Consider the following 13,144-nt stretch of genomic DNA (forward strand, 5'->3'; position numbering starts at 1 on the left):
ACGACCCTTTCACAGGGGTCGCCTAAGACCATCCTGCATATCAGATATTTACATGACGATTCATAACAGTAGCAACATTACAGTTATGAAGTAGCAACGAAAATAATTTTATGGTTGGGTCACAACATGAGGAACTGTATTTAAAGGGCCAGAAGGTTGAGAACCACTGGGTTAGATCCTATTCCTCCCGTCGTTTTCCTTTCTGCATTATTACAGCAGGTGAGTGCCTGTGACCACTGATTCCGCCGCACACCAGGCATTTCAAAGGAGGGGAGGGGCAATCCCCAGGGGAGGAGTGCATGGGGGCAGCAGAGTCTACAGAGAGCAGTAGGGATGATGCCCTTGCAACGTATCTATAATACTCAGACTCCACACATTCATAGTCACTGTAACCAGTGGGGCTTTTTAAATTCTGCCTGGCCCCCAGAGTCGGCCTTATTTCTCCTTATTCTTAGACACACACTGCCTCTGGTGCCCTGGTCAGGCAAATGTGCCCTGCCCATCCTTCCTCTCCCACCCCCACCGCCACCCCACTGCCGGTGTTTTGCCCTGTTGCTTCTCCTCGCCTCCTCTTCTCCTTGTCCTGCAATGCCCAGCTCAAGCCACCATGCCTTCCATTTCCCCATCTTAGTCAATGAAAGCCTCCCTTTCCCCTGGCATACCCATAGACACTGAACTCTACACTGGAGAACTTAGCATTTTAGTAAATACAGCCTTCAGTGTTATTCACTCAACAAATTGTTCAACAAAAATTTACCAGGTATTGTATGCCAGACACCGGGCTAGGCACTGAGTAACCCAAGAGGAGGGTGTCCTTGATCCTCCATGTGTAATTCATACCTGTTTTACCCCCCTCCCCCATTTCAATGAAAAGCTCCTTGTAGAGCCATGCCTTTCCGAGCAGGGTCTGAGCCTGTGAGTTCAAAATACCTGTGGGTTAAAATATTAACTCACCTACCCTCTGACTTTTAACACTAATATTAAAAATAACCAAATTCGGCTTTTTCCCAGCTCACCCACACACAAAAATATTTGTAACAGAGGTTAAAAAGCACCTTGCTACAATTATCTCATGAGCAGTTCAACCATTTTGACAAGTTACGTTAGTTAAAGCTGGTGGCTCTAACAAACTCTAATTCAAGTCACAGGAGACCCAGGTGTTTTTCAGGTTAAGTAGGGATTTCTTAGTCTATGGCCACGGGGCACTTACTGAAGGGAGTAGATTAAGTAGGGATTTCTTATTTAGTCTATGGCCACGGGGCACTTACTGAAGGGAGTAGCCTTTTGGCTCTGAAAATGGTGCCAACTGAGGTCCTCTTGCGAAGTGACCTCTCCTGTTTGCCCACCAGACAGGGAGGGAGTTTTGTTTGTTTTAGTTAGAGCCGCTCTGCAGCCGGGGCTGCTTAGAGCAGTTCCAGTTTTGCTTGTCCTTCTTCATCCCTGTCTCCTAATATTGGTTTTTTTAAAATATAATGCAAGCAAGACATTGAGTTAAACTCTTAGACATTCTCCTGTAAGAATAAGCATGAGTCGTCTGGTTACCAAATGGTCGCTTTGGAATTTTCATTAATAATCAAGCGATCCTCATGTTGACTGAGAATTCTGAAAAACGCCCTGGCATCTGACAAATTCCAGACATTCCGTGACTGCCAAGCCCTATTGTGGGATATGAAAGGACTCGGTGTGCCAAGTACGAACAGAGAAAAATCTCAAGATGTACTGAGTCTGGCCCCGGCAGCTCACAGAGAGCAGTGAATGGTTACAGAGAGGTGGCTGCACCTGGTTGACTTCTGTGGGCAAAATCCGTGGAGCCCTGAAAACTCCTCTTAAGGTCAGGAGACTTGTTTTCCGTTCAACCTCACCGGCAGGAGGAACCAACCAGAGCAGCAGCCGAGAGCTGAGACAGACAAGGGGCTAACCCAAAAGGACAATGATAATATGCTTGTTCTATTTCATTCCTGTTTCCCCTGCAGCTGCTGCCTTCCTTTGAGATTGGCGCGTGGACCGAGGATGACGTGGTAAGCTGCTTCTGCTAATGCGGCAGACGACCTGGGCGGGTATTCAGTCAGTGTGTCCGCAAGTTACAAACGCCTAGGGAACTAGAAGCTGGCAAATTCCATGCTTTTCTGTTTTTAATGCAGCGATGTTTAAAATAAGGCCTCAAGAGCAAAGCAAGTATGGCTTCACATCTTACAACAGCATCCCACCTCCCTATTTGCTCTGAAAGGTGTCCCAGAATAAAATAATGAATCCCAATGACAAAAGCAAAGGGCTGGTCTGGGATACCAAATGAACACACTTTTTAAAAAAGAATGATCTTAAGTTTTCCTAAAATTACCAGGGATGGACTTGAACCACGGCGGAGAAAGATCTGGTAACAGCAGCACTGGACTGCGACTGCGATCCTCCTAACTGGGTTTCCTTCCCGCCTTAGGCCAGTTCAAAAGCGACAGGTTCCATTTTGCCATCTTTACTCTGACCTTCCCAAGGAGGAATGGGCACGAGCTCTCAGACATTCTCTGCAGCTGGAGCCACAGGAGCCCCAGGTTTTTGAGAGAAGTGGGCAGACTCAGCCAAAAAGAAGTCCTGCACCCCACCCTCGGGGAGAGACCCTGAGGGAAAGTCCTACTTAGCCCTTTGTATCTCTGTATCTGTTTCCTTAGTGAAAAGCGGTCTGAGAATTCTGGATCAGAGACCTCAGGGCCTTGTGCTCAAGGTCTCATTAAATGAGAAAGAAGGGGGGGAAAAACTGTCATGCCAGCCTTAGCAGGCCCCGCCCCAGGAAATGGGCCAGGTGCCACGGGTACAAACTCACCACCAGAAACTCCAAGGAAGGTCTGTTTACCTAACTCAGCCTGGTTTCTGGGCCAAGGCATTTCCCTCCCACCTTCGTGTTTGGTGAAGTAAAAGTGCTTTCAACATCAGCTGGCCTCTGGCTTCTACAGGGAAAGGAAACTTGGTACCAGTTGCATCTATTTCATCCCATTCGCTCAGCCCTGGTGATTCTAAGGTTCCTGCTTAACAGGGAAAGGGTTCAAACCATTTAAATAAAATTCCAGGATCAAGGGCCCCCCAAAGACTTGGTGGGACTGGATCTGGCCTCCCTTCTATCTCCCTGGCCCAGGGTCATGTGAGAAGCTACCAGTGAACATGTGCCAAGTGAAACCCAAGCACTGGGTCCAACCGCATCCTGCATAAGAAGCTCCATGCGTTAGCTTGTCTGGGCCACACACCTACTTCGTGACCAGGCCCAGAGCGGAGGACAAAGTCTACCCGTTTCTCTGTCCACTGCTGTATGGTCCCTGTTACTCACACAATTGCTGGTGAAACCAGTGCCCCTCAACAGCCCCGGGGACACAGATGGAAAACCATTATGAGAACCTTCTTGAAAGGATTTTAAAATACTTTTTCCTCCCAGTTAAGGAGGAAAACCAACATCCGTCAAGTGTCCAAGACCCCCAAAGAGAGAGAGAGAAGGAGCTCCAATGTGAAAGCTTGAAGTTTTAAAATCATAAAAAGAAAATTTTCTATTTTACCTTGTGGTTGAGCCAAAATTAAAGATATTTTAACCTCTTGAGAACTATGGATTTTACTGCTAAGTCTGGCTGTGGATCATGTATGAATCTTGAAAACTCTGTATGTCCTCTCTTTCACAGTATTTTTGGGTTCAGCAGCTCGTCAGAAAAGGCAAGTGGACTAATTTACCTTCTTAATTCATGGAGTTAACTTCGCTGTGGACATGATGTCATCTAATTTTATTCTGCCTCCTACTCCCTCCCTTCAGGTGACTCTTCAGCAGAGATGAGCGTGTACGCGAGCTTGTTTAAGGAGAACAACATCACGGGAAAGCGGCTGCTGCTCCTGGAGGAAGAAGACTTGAAGGACATGGGCATTGTCTCCAAGGGGCACATCATTCATTTAAAGGTACCTCAGAAAGGGGGGGAGTCAACAATCTTCACTGAGCGCCTGCTCTGTAGCCGAGCACATGGTCTGTGGGCGGCTGAGGACAGACACACAGCTGCTCTGGTTGTACTGAACCACGTCCACACCAGCTGATTATTAACTCCTGCCCCCGGGGGGACCCTACTTCCTCCTCATAAGCGAACATCAGAAGGGTTAATACCTGACACCGCAGAGGTCACCTGGATACTCCTGATGCTCACCCCCAGGTCCTCAGGAAGTCTCTAGTCTAGTGGAGAAGACAGGTATTAATCATACAACATTGGTAACATGACAGATGTAAGCAATGCCACAAAGAAGAGGTGAGGTTGGGATGAGGAGGGGCTTCTGTGAAGAAGTTGTGAAGAAGTTAAGAGCTGAAGAACATGTAGGTGTTAACCAGGTGAAGGGGATAGGAAGAGGTGTTCTGGGGGGAGAGTGTGCCTGTGGAAAGGCCCGGGTAGGAGAAAGCTTGGTGTGCAGAGGACCCGGAAATAAGGCAGCGGGCACCTCAGAATGGCATCCCACCCAGAAGAGCAGGATGTAACTTTGTAAAGGCCAGAGAGGCTAGGTGTCCATTAGGAATCCCTAAGGGTGACGGAACTTGTCCATGGATTGGGAAGAACCTCAGCACTGCAGCACCTCAAATGATAGGAATGTGTGTATTCAATTTGTAATCTTCACAATTTTGACCTGCAATAGACACACCATACATGTACTTTAAACCCTCATTTTCTCAGGAAATCCTAACATTGACCCCAAAACTTCAGTCTTGAACCGTTTCAAAGCTAAACCTCTATTTTTATTGTTCCTTTCTTATAGTTTAGCAACCAGATCTATTGTTTGTTTTAGTTACTGAAACCAAATAAGAATTTCTGGCATCTTTGCAGCATTGCTATTAATCAGAGGTCAATATTGAGCAAGATCTTAGGATAAAATCAAGTTTGCTCCCCAAACTTCCTCAGCCCCAGTGTGGGTGGATGGAGGGGTGGGCACAGGTTAGAAAGAAGAGAAATAGAATAAATAAGGAAATGTAGAAAAGCAGCTTCCATCCAAATCCACATCTTCACAAAGCCTCAACCAGCATGCCAACTATTTTTCCCTTTGCCTCAATTAGAGTCCCTGACACTAGCCTTTCTAGGGAGACCCCCTGTGGTCCAAAGAGAACCATCTACTTGCATTTTATGTGGGCTCTGGATCCATGAAAGGGACGTCCTTATAGCCCTCAGCAGCCCTTAAGTCAGCGGTTCTGAACCTGTAGGTTGCCAACCTGTGGGTCGTGATCCCTTTGGGGGTCGAACAACCCTTTCACAGGGGTCGCCTAAGACCATCGGAAAACACATATATAATTACATATTGTTTTTGTGATTAATCACTATGCTTTAATTATGTTCAATTTGTAACAATGAAAATACATCCTGCATATCAGATATTTACATTACAATTCATAACAGTAGCAAAATTACAGTTACGAAGTAGCAACGAAAATAATTTTATGGTTGGGGGTCACCACAACATGAGGAACTGTATTAAAGGGTCGCGGCATTAGGAAGGTTGAGAACCACTGCCTTAAGTGATGGCTTAGCTTCAACCTTAATGTCTTTTCCCTCTCGGTAGATGGGCAGGAAACCTCATGCATATGCATACACCTCAAAGGCTGGCAAATATTAATTTAATCTCCACCTCTGGGTGTGGGCAAGTCCATCCCCAAAAGTTATGCTGGCTTTGATGGGCTATAGTAGGAAAAATTATTTTTCTAGTACAGAGAAGTGTCAGGGTTCCAAGAGAGAAATCTGGTAAAGTTTATGTTATTTGACAGCTGTCCAATAAGATGCTCCCACCTCTCCTTCTCCTCTGCTGGCTTTGAAAAGGGACCACACTCCTTAAGGAGCAGTCAGGAAGAAAGGGGGGGGGCAAGCTGTGACACCTCACCAAAGCCCATGGTGATGGAAATATTCCCAGACTTGGCCTAGGACAGCCCAAGTGCCCTCTGCATGCCAAGTTGGTATCATGAAGGCAAGCAGTGTCCAAACCTATTGGCTGTTGTTCAACAAAGTCAGCGAATGCCTACTCATTGCAAGACTGGGCCTGAGAAAACACAAAGGAGAATTCTTCCCCAAAGGAATTTATGTCCTGGAGAAGAGATAAAGCATGTACATACATACAACTTCTCATAGTACAGGGTCTTGGCAGTTTGGAGGAAAGTTACTACTGCATTACCTCCGCTTGGGAGGGGCAGTGGGGGACAGAGAGGGGAAGCATCAGGGGGTGGGAGCCCTTGAGCTGGATCTTGAAGGAAAGACAAAATTTGGAATGTAGATGGGAGTGGGAAAGGAAAGAACATTGGTCGAGATAGAATAAGGAGTTAAGAGAGAAGTAGAGCAGCAGAAGAGACTATAAAGGAACAGTGTGTGTCTCTGTCTGAAGGAAGCCCAGGTGCAGGGAACTCGGGATACACAAAGCAGGAGGGACGTGGACAGCATATGACTTCAGGCCTGGGATCTGGGATGGGACCTGGGGTCTGTGGGGACTATTGGAAATTTTGAGAATTGACATGTTTAAAACTTCGCTTCTGGAAGTTATCAAGTGGATTAGAAAGGAAAGGCTGGATTTTGAAACACCAGTTCAGAGGCTGTGGTATAGAGAATGATAAGGCCAGGCTAGGGTAGGAATGTGTGAATGGAGAGAAGGAAGGACAGCACAGGTAAGAGAGCTGTGGGAAGTAGCACAGGGAGCAGAGAACAGTGTCACCGAAGCCAGAGGTTGAAAAGCTTTATAGAAATGGTCCGTGCTGCGGAGAAGCCCAGAAACACACGCGTGGAGAAAGCACCACTGTGGGAAGCTGCCAGGTGGGGTGGGGGCAGCAGTGTCCTTTGCTCCAAAAGAGGGTGTGGCCACCCTCAAGACTCCCCTCAAGCTCCCAGGTGAGTCTGCATGTGGTTCTCAGCGCGGTGGACGCTCCGCCTGACTGCCAGAGCCAGGCTGTCTGAGAGGGCCACGTAGCGGGGCTCAGCCAACAGGCGACACTGTTAAACTCAGCCATGGTGGGTAATTCTGACAAATAAGCTTATATATGAGAGGGAAAAACTAAGGAAAAAGAGTCATGGAAACTTGCTCCAGGAGGGAACTGCATATACTTGGGGTACTGAGGATGCACAATGCTTCTAGCTGGGCTTTTTGGGATGGGGTACTGGATGGGTACCTCTAGACTAGAGGAGCCCTCGTGGTACTTGTCAGAACTGTTTTACACACAGATACACACACACACACACACACACACACACACACACACACACACTGATGGGGGGAATGGGCCCTTCATTCTCTGCTCTTTCACTAATGCAGGCACAGGCATTGTTGTACCTTCTCTAAGAGTCTCAGCCCTTGAACAGGAGGTCATTGGAGTGGTCTCCTACCCTTCCGCTGCTCAGTGGTCCCTTTGAGCCTGTCTTGGCTCCCTCCTGTGGAGGGGCCACGTACAAGGGATAGGGCTGAACATCCGATAAGTGTTCACTACATTGTCAAGTGTCAACAGCTTTCATTTCACTTTATAAAATGCATCCAATTTTTCTCACATTGGCACTTTTTTACTCTCTACATGATATGTTCAGTTCACAGAAAAGCCGGATTACACCTGATGAGTATAAGAAAGAATCATAATTTAAATTGTCCTCCTGTCCTTTAAGAGTTCTTTGTGCTTCATTGGGGGAGGGAGTGTTGGATACATACCCATAGAAAAGCCCTTATAAAGCAGCAAACCCTTCAGTGAGATTTCAGCCTTAATGAAGGTCTCTGGTGACATATTCATGTTCTTTGTTGTTTTTCCCAGTTACTCAGGGTGACAACTGCATTCTATGCACTGGAACATCAACTTGTCACTATTATACCGGTGTTTGAAGAATGGTTTTATTTATTGTTTAGTCTGAGATTTAAATTCTTAAATATCTTCCTGTTCCATTAAATAATTACCGACTGCCTATAATACTGTGAACAGTCAGGTTTATTCTCCATAGATGTTGGATATTAACATCCCCAAGATATTTTATGAACTACATAAATAAAGAATGCCTTTATATGTGCACAATAATTTTAATCCTCTCGGCATTATCAGACCATTAATAAAGCCATGTGATTTTTTTTTTACAGTCAGCCATTGAGAAATTAACCCATGATTATCTAAACTTGTTTCACTTCCCACCACTAATTAAGGTAAGTAAGGCTTTTTTTCTTACTGAGAATATACTTTTATCGACATATGCACCTGCCACCTCCACACCTAAGTTTGCCAATGTCGGGAACTGTTGTTTGAAGTGAAATTTAATCATATCTGTCCAACAGGAGGCCCTGTGAGAGAAGCTCAGGATGTGTTTAAATTGGACACCCTTACTCCCTGAAAGTTGAAACATTAACGATACATTCATGATAAGAGCCACACATGTCACCTTAGTGGCTAGAGGATGGAAGTGCCAACCTCTGGCCTCCCACCTGGCTCTGGAGACCTTTGCCTGCCTCATAAGTCACTGAAGGAATTCACATACCTGAGCTCAGGATGGCCACTTGCATTTTGGGGTGGGAGGCTTATTGTTTGAACAACATGTTAGTATATGTGACATATTCTTTTGAATATAGTCTAAAGGTATATGGTTTACTGTGTTGTTAAATAAGTAGATACTTGCTCATTTTTTTAGATTTTTAAAATTTTTATTTTAAGAAAATACAGAGCTGGGGATCATTTTACTTCTACTGTGGTTGATATAACAGATGTTTGAAAACCTAAATAAGCTTACTGACTGCTGAAGCTTTCACATTTAAGTAACTGTGCTTAATCTTCACATGACCAGTTGTTTTTATGGCTTATATTCTCACTGAACCAGTTTTTAACATCGTTTAAAATGACTAAAAGACAAAGGTCTCCAATATCTATGAAATAAGCAAATGCACATTAATAAGAATTAGAACACTTACTCTCTTCAAGAAAAAACATTCGTGACTTGTTCCTGAATTGTCTATGCATCACTTAAGAAAATTCCCTCGGAATTTTTGTTTCAATTTTGATAGCAAATATCATACGACTTAGAAGCCATTCACCAGTCTTAAACCTTAAACTCACATCCCATATCTTAATCTCCAGATACTTGCTCTTAATACACAGAAATCTTCTCATTCATTAACAAGTATGGTTCTCCATCTCTAAGCCCTAGAAGGCTCATTTGTTCCTCTGCTTGGTCCTCCATCCGCATATGCTCTCGGAACTGCTAATTCCTCGTTGGGAAGAGTTTGTAAATATTTTGAGTGCTGTGAAACGCTCAAGGTAAAGTCTCTCAGTGCATCTCCAGTGCTCAGTGCATTTCTGGGGTAAAATTACACAATGCAAGAAGCCTGTGACATTCAACCTGGAGCGGGTGAGATCAATCGCTCGGCAAAGTTCTCAAAAACTTAAGATGTCATTCCTTTGCTTTAAGTAATTGTCATTTGAAGCTTATTCCAAAAATAACCAAAAGTGAAAACATATATTAGAATGGAAAAACTGGTGCTGAGAAAGCATCTCTTTTACATGAGAAGTAAAAGTAAGAACTCTATCTAGAATAAATGGTGTTTGGTTTTCTGTTTTAGGACTCAGTAGGTGAACCTGAAGAAAATGAGGAAAAAATAGTGAACCTTGAACTTGTTTTTGGTTTTCACTTGAAGCCAGAAACAGGCCCACAGGTAAATCGCATTTTAAGTTGTTTGGATAAATTTCAACCTAATTTATTCTTTTTCTCTCCTGGTATTCTGTGGTTTTATACATCTCTTCCCCCCCCCCCACCCCCCTCCCAGCTGGGGACTTGACTCTGAGTAAATTTATAGACTTTATAAAATAGACTTTAGTTGAAACTGCCAGCTGCCTCTGTAATCCCATCTAGGAATCTTACTCTCTCGCCACCCAAACCCTCAAGGAAACAGTAAAGCGTGGACGGAAAGGGGTGAATACGGACTGAGTGTTTATGCTGCTTTGCATCACAGCTGCTTGTTTCCTGTTTCTTAAGGGGAAGCAGTTTTTAATATCAAGAATAAAACAACGCTGAGCATGGAACAGTAGGCAACATGGAAACTCAAATTATCAGCTCTAACTAGGGCAGCAGGACATTTGACCAAGATTCATTCAGGCAGGCTTTCACTCTATGTTATATTTAAAGTCTGGGAAACTTCTTTGGCCCAGGCAGCATACGAATTGGAATCATAATAGGATGGTGTTACTTTGGATTCCCACAGATAACTAGCAATAATGACGCCTTCTAATTGAGCACATATGACGTTCCAGGTATGCAGTACTGAGGTGTTGATGTTGTTTTCACCCATTTACGAATGGGGAAACTGAGGCTCTGAAAGATAAAGTAACTTGTCCAAGGGTTACATGGCTAGCAAGTAGCAGAATAAGGATTTGAATGCAGGCCTCTCAGACCCCAGAACCAAGCTTTTAACTACTGCACGATTTGTACCTTTCCTTGGAGGCAGCCAGAGACCTTGTAAATGCAGCTCCTCCAAGCATGTCAAACTTGCAGCCCGCGGGCCACAAACGATGCATGTGGCCCAGCTGTGAGTTTGACATGCTTGCTAGCCAGTTGCTCTGATAGGGCTGGTGTCAGCCCACTGGCTCTTCACTAATTAAACGAGGCTGACCCAGGCCATTCCTGGAACCAGTGCTTGGGAATGAATCGAAATTGTTGCAAAGGGTTGAATTTTCACCAGGGGCTTCCAAAGATGCTCTTTCTAGACACCTGACAGAGTGTCTTTCCTGCACTGCTGCAGCTGTATTGAAGCTTTTGCTGAAGGGAAATATTTACTTCCCTTGTTTTAGCCACATAACTTGGTTGAGTGAGAGCTGCTCTCTCTTCAGGTGTCCTGTCTATGAATATTTTTCTTTTCCCTCTGCAAATGGGTCATTGTCTACTCATGCCTGTTGTTAGAAGCAGCCACAGAAAGGGGGAAGGACAGTAAGTTCCTCTCTCTCCAACAGCAAGCACAGGCCCTTCTAACCCTGAGATTCTGTAGCGGTGAGCACCTTTGAGCCCATCTCATGTTAAACAAGTTGCACATTTTAATTTGCCTTCTTTAGTATCCTTGGCCTCATGGCACTTAATTGATGAGTACTCTGTGTTTAAATGTTTTTATGGCTTGTAGGTGATAAAAGAAGAGGAAAGAATTTTCTTGAAACAGACTTAGTCAAGGGCAGTCTCAACCAAGAAAATAATTTTCAACTAACAAAGAAATGATTTGTTAATGTGGAAAATTAAAAAGTAATTGTTTAGTAAATACTAGAAGCTATAAATGACATATGATACCAAATACGGCTGTCTGTTTTTGACCATAATTGTGTAGACTTCTTGAGTCATTGGTCTTGAGTCCCAAGGCCTAAAATCACCGTAACCTTTGATATTCTGCTGATCCCTGGTCACCTTGTGGAGGAATTTCCCCCATTCATTCAGCACACATTTACTGAGGACTTCCGGTGTGCCTGGCTCTAGGCTAAATACTCCATAATACAAAGTCAAAAAGTACAGATGGCTTGCAAGGAGCTCATAGTTTATCAAGCTGTGGCAGTGCAGTGCCATGGGTTCAAAGACACTCTGAGATGGGCCTAAACAGACTTTGTCACTAGCTGGAGATGGGGGAGGAGAAGGGAGGAGCCAGGATGGTACCAAGGATTCTAGTGTGGCAGCAGGACAGGTGATGTTACAGTGTAATAGGTCAAAAAGTGAAAGGTACAATGTGGACATAATGCCAAGATGCTAACAGTATAAAGAAGCAACTGAAATGGGTGTGTTTTAACCAGGAAAAGCTTTTTTGGAAGGAATGAATTTCGAAATGGGTTGAATTTTGAAACGGGATGAATTTTGAAGGGGTTGTTTGCAAATAATTCCCTGAATATAGTGTTTAAAGCTTATGCTTAGAGAGTACTTCTTTCTAAAGAGTGAAGATTATTTTATACTACAATGTGGATGTAATGCCAAGGTGCTAACAGTATAAAGAAGCAACTGAAATGGATGTGTTTAACGAGGAAAAGCTTTTTTGGAAGGAATGAATTTCGAAACGGGTTAAATTTTGAAATGGGATGAATTTTGAAGGGGTTGTTTGCAAATAATTCCCTGAATATAGTGTTTAAAGCTTATGCTTAGAGAGTACTTCTTTCTAAAGAGTGAAGATTATTTCATAAAGGTCATCTCATTTATCCCCCTGGCATTTCTGTGAGATGCATAAGGCACAGTATTGTCATCACTTGTTAGAAAACAGATAGAAAGCGAGTGTAAGCTGAGGTGAGGACAGAGCTGAGTCCAGAAATTACATCTTTATTATCGCCTCTGTACTAAATATGTGCTCTCTCTCATACCTGACCCAAGGTTTTTGAGCCATTTGTAAACTTTCATAAACTAATACTATAATAAATTACTCTCCAGTTCTAAACTAGATGGTTATGCCAGCCTATGCCCTTACATTATGAAATATTTTCTCACAAAAGCACTTTAAATTGAAATTCCAATTCCCCACATGAAAATTTTGTTACTTTGACCCTTAAAGGTAGACCTGAAAAAAGACATCCTCAAAATCCCAGTTACCTGCGTTCTTACATACCCATCGTCATGGAAAAGATAGAGCCTTTGGCCCTGTTTCCATGACCAGAGTGAGTTACCAGAGGACATTGAGCTTCAGAAATTCTCTCCAAACCTGAGTTTGTATATCTGGGAAATTTGCTAGTCCATTTCACCTCTTCTTTCACAAATAAAATGAAAGATGCGTTCTAATGACAACCACTAGGGATAATGTATGACAGTGTTTGTATCATAGCAATAGTAGCTACCTTTTCCCATTGCATCTGAGAAGGACCACCAGCTAAATACCACTTACAATTGGAATGTCAGCTAAGTAACTGACCTACTAAGAGGAAACCATGAAAATATGACCTTATACACAAATATACAAATATATGAAGAGGAAAAGCCTTTCATTGAAAGACCTGTTAACCTTTTGGTCTAAGAATTCATACTAACATTTTTTTCTTTTTATTTATTTATTTGTTTGTTTATTTATTGTCTAAAGTTTTATATATGTCTCCTTTTTTTCCTCCTCTCGACACCCACCCCCCCTGCAAGTCCCCACCACCCCAGTGTCTGTGTCCATTGGTTATGCTAATATGCATGCATACAAGTCCTTTGGTTGCTCTCTAACC

General features: G+C 43.6%; 1 protein-coding gene across 3 annotated transcripts in view; it reads left to right on the forward strand.

Annotated features, from left to right (window-relative positions):
• LOC102263045 (mitogen-activated protein kinase kinase kinase MLT) overlaps window positions 1-13,144 on the forward strand; it is a 148,203-nt gene that overhangs the window by 111,292 nt on the left and 23,767 nt on the right. For all 3 annotated transcript variants that reach the window (XM_014545992.1, XM_005857590.2, XM_005857589.2), the window contains exons 12-16: window positions 1,974-2,018; window positions 3,657-3,687; window positions 3,785-3,924; window positions 8,086-8,148; window positions 9,553-9,645. In XM_014545992.1, coding sequence (XP_014401478.1) covers window positions 1,974-2,018; window positions 3,657-3,687; window positions 3,785-3,924; window positions 8,086-8,148; window positions 9,553-9,645 — 372 coding nt within the window. The remainder of the gene's footprint in view (window positions 1-1,973; window positions 2,019-3,656; window positions 3,688-3,784; window positions 3,925-8,085; window positions 8,149-9,552; window positions 9,646-13,144) is intronic.

Source organism: Myotis brandtii, unplaced genomic scaffold (genome assembly GCF_000412655.1).
Source record: "Myotis brandtii unplaced genomic scaffold, ASM41265v1 scaffold112, whole genome shotgun sequence".
NCBI lineage: Eukaryota > Metazoa > Chordata > Mammalia > Chiroptera > Vespertilionidae > Myotis > Myotis brandtii.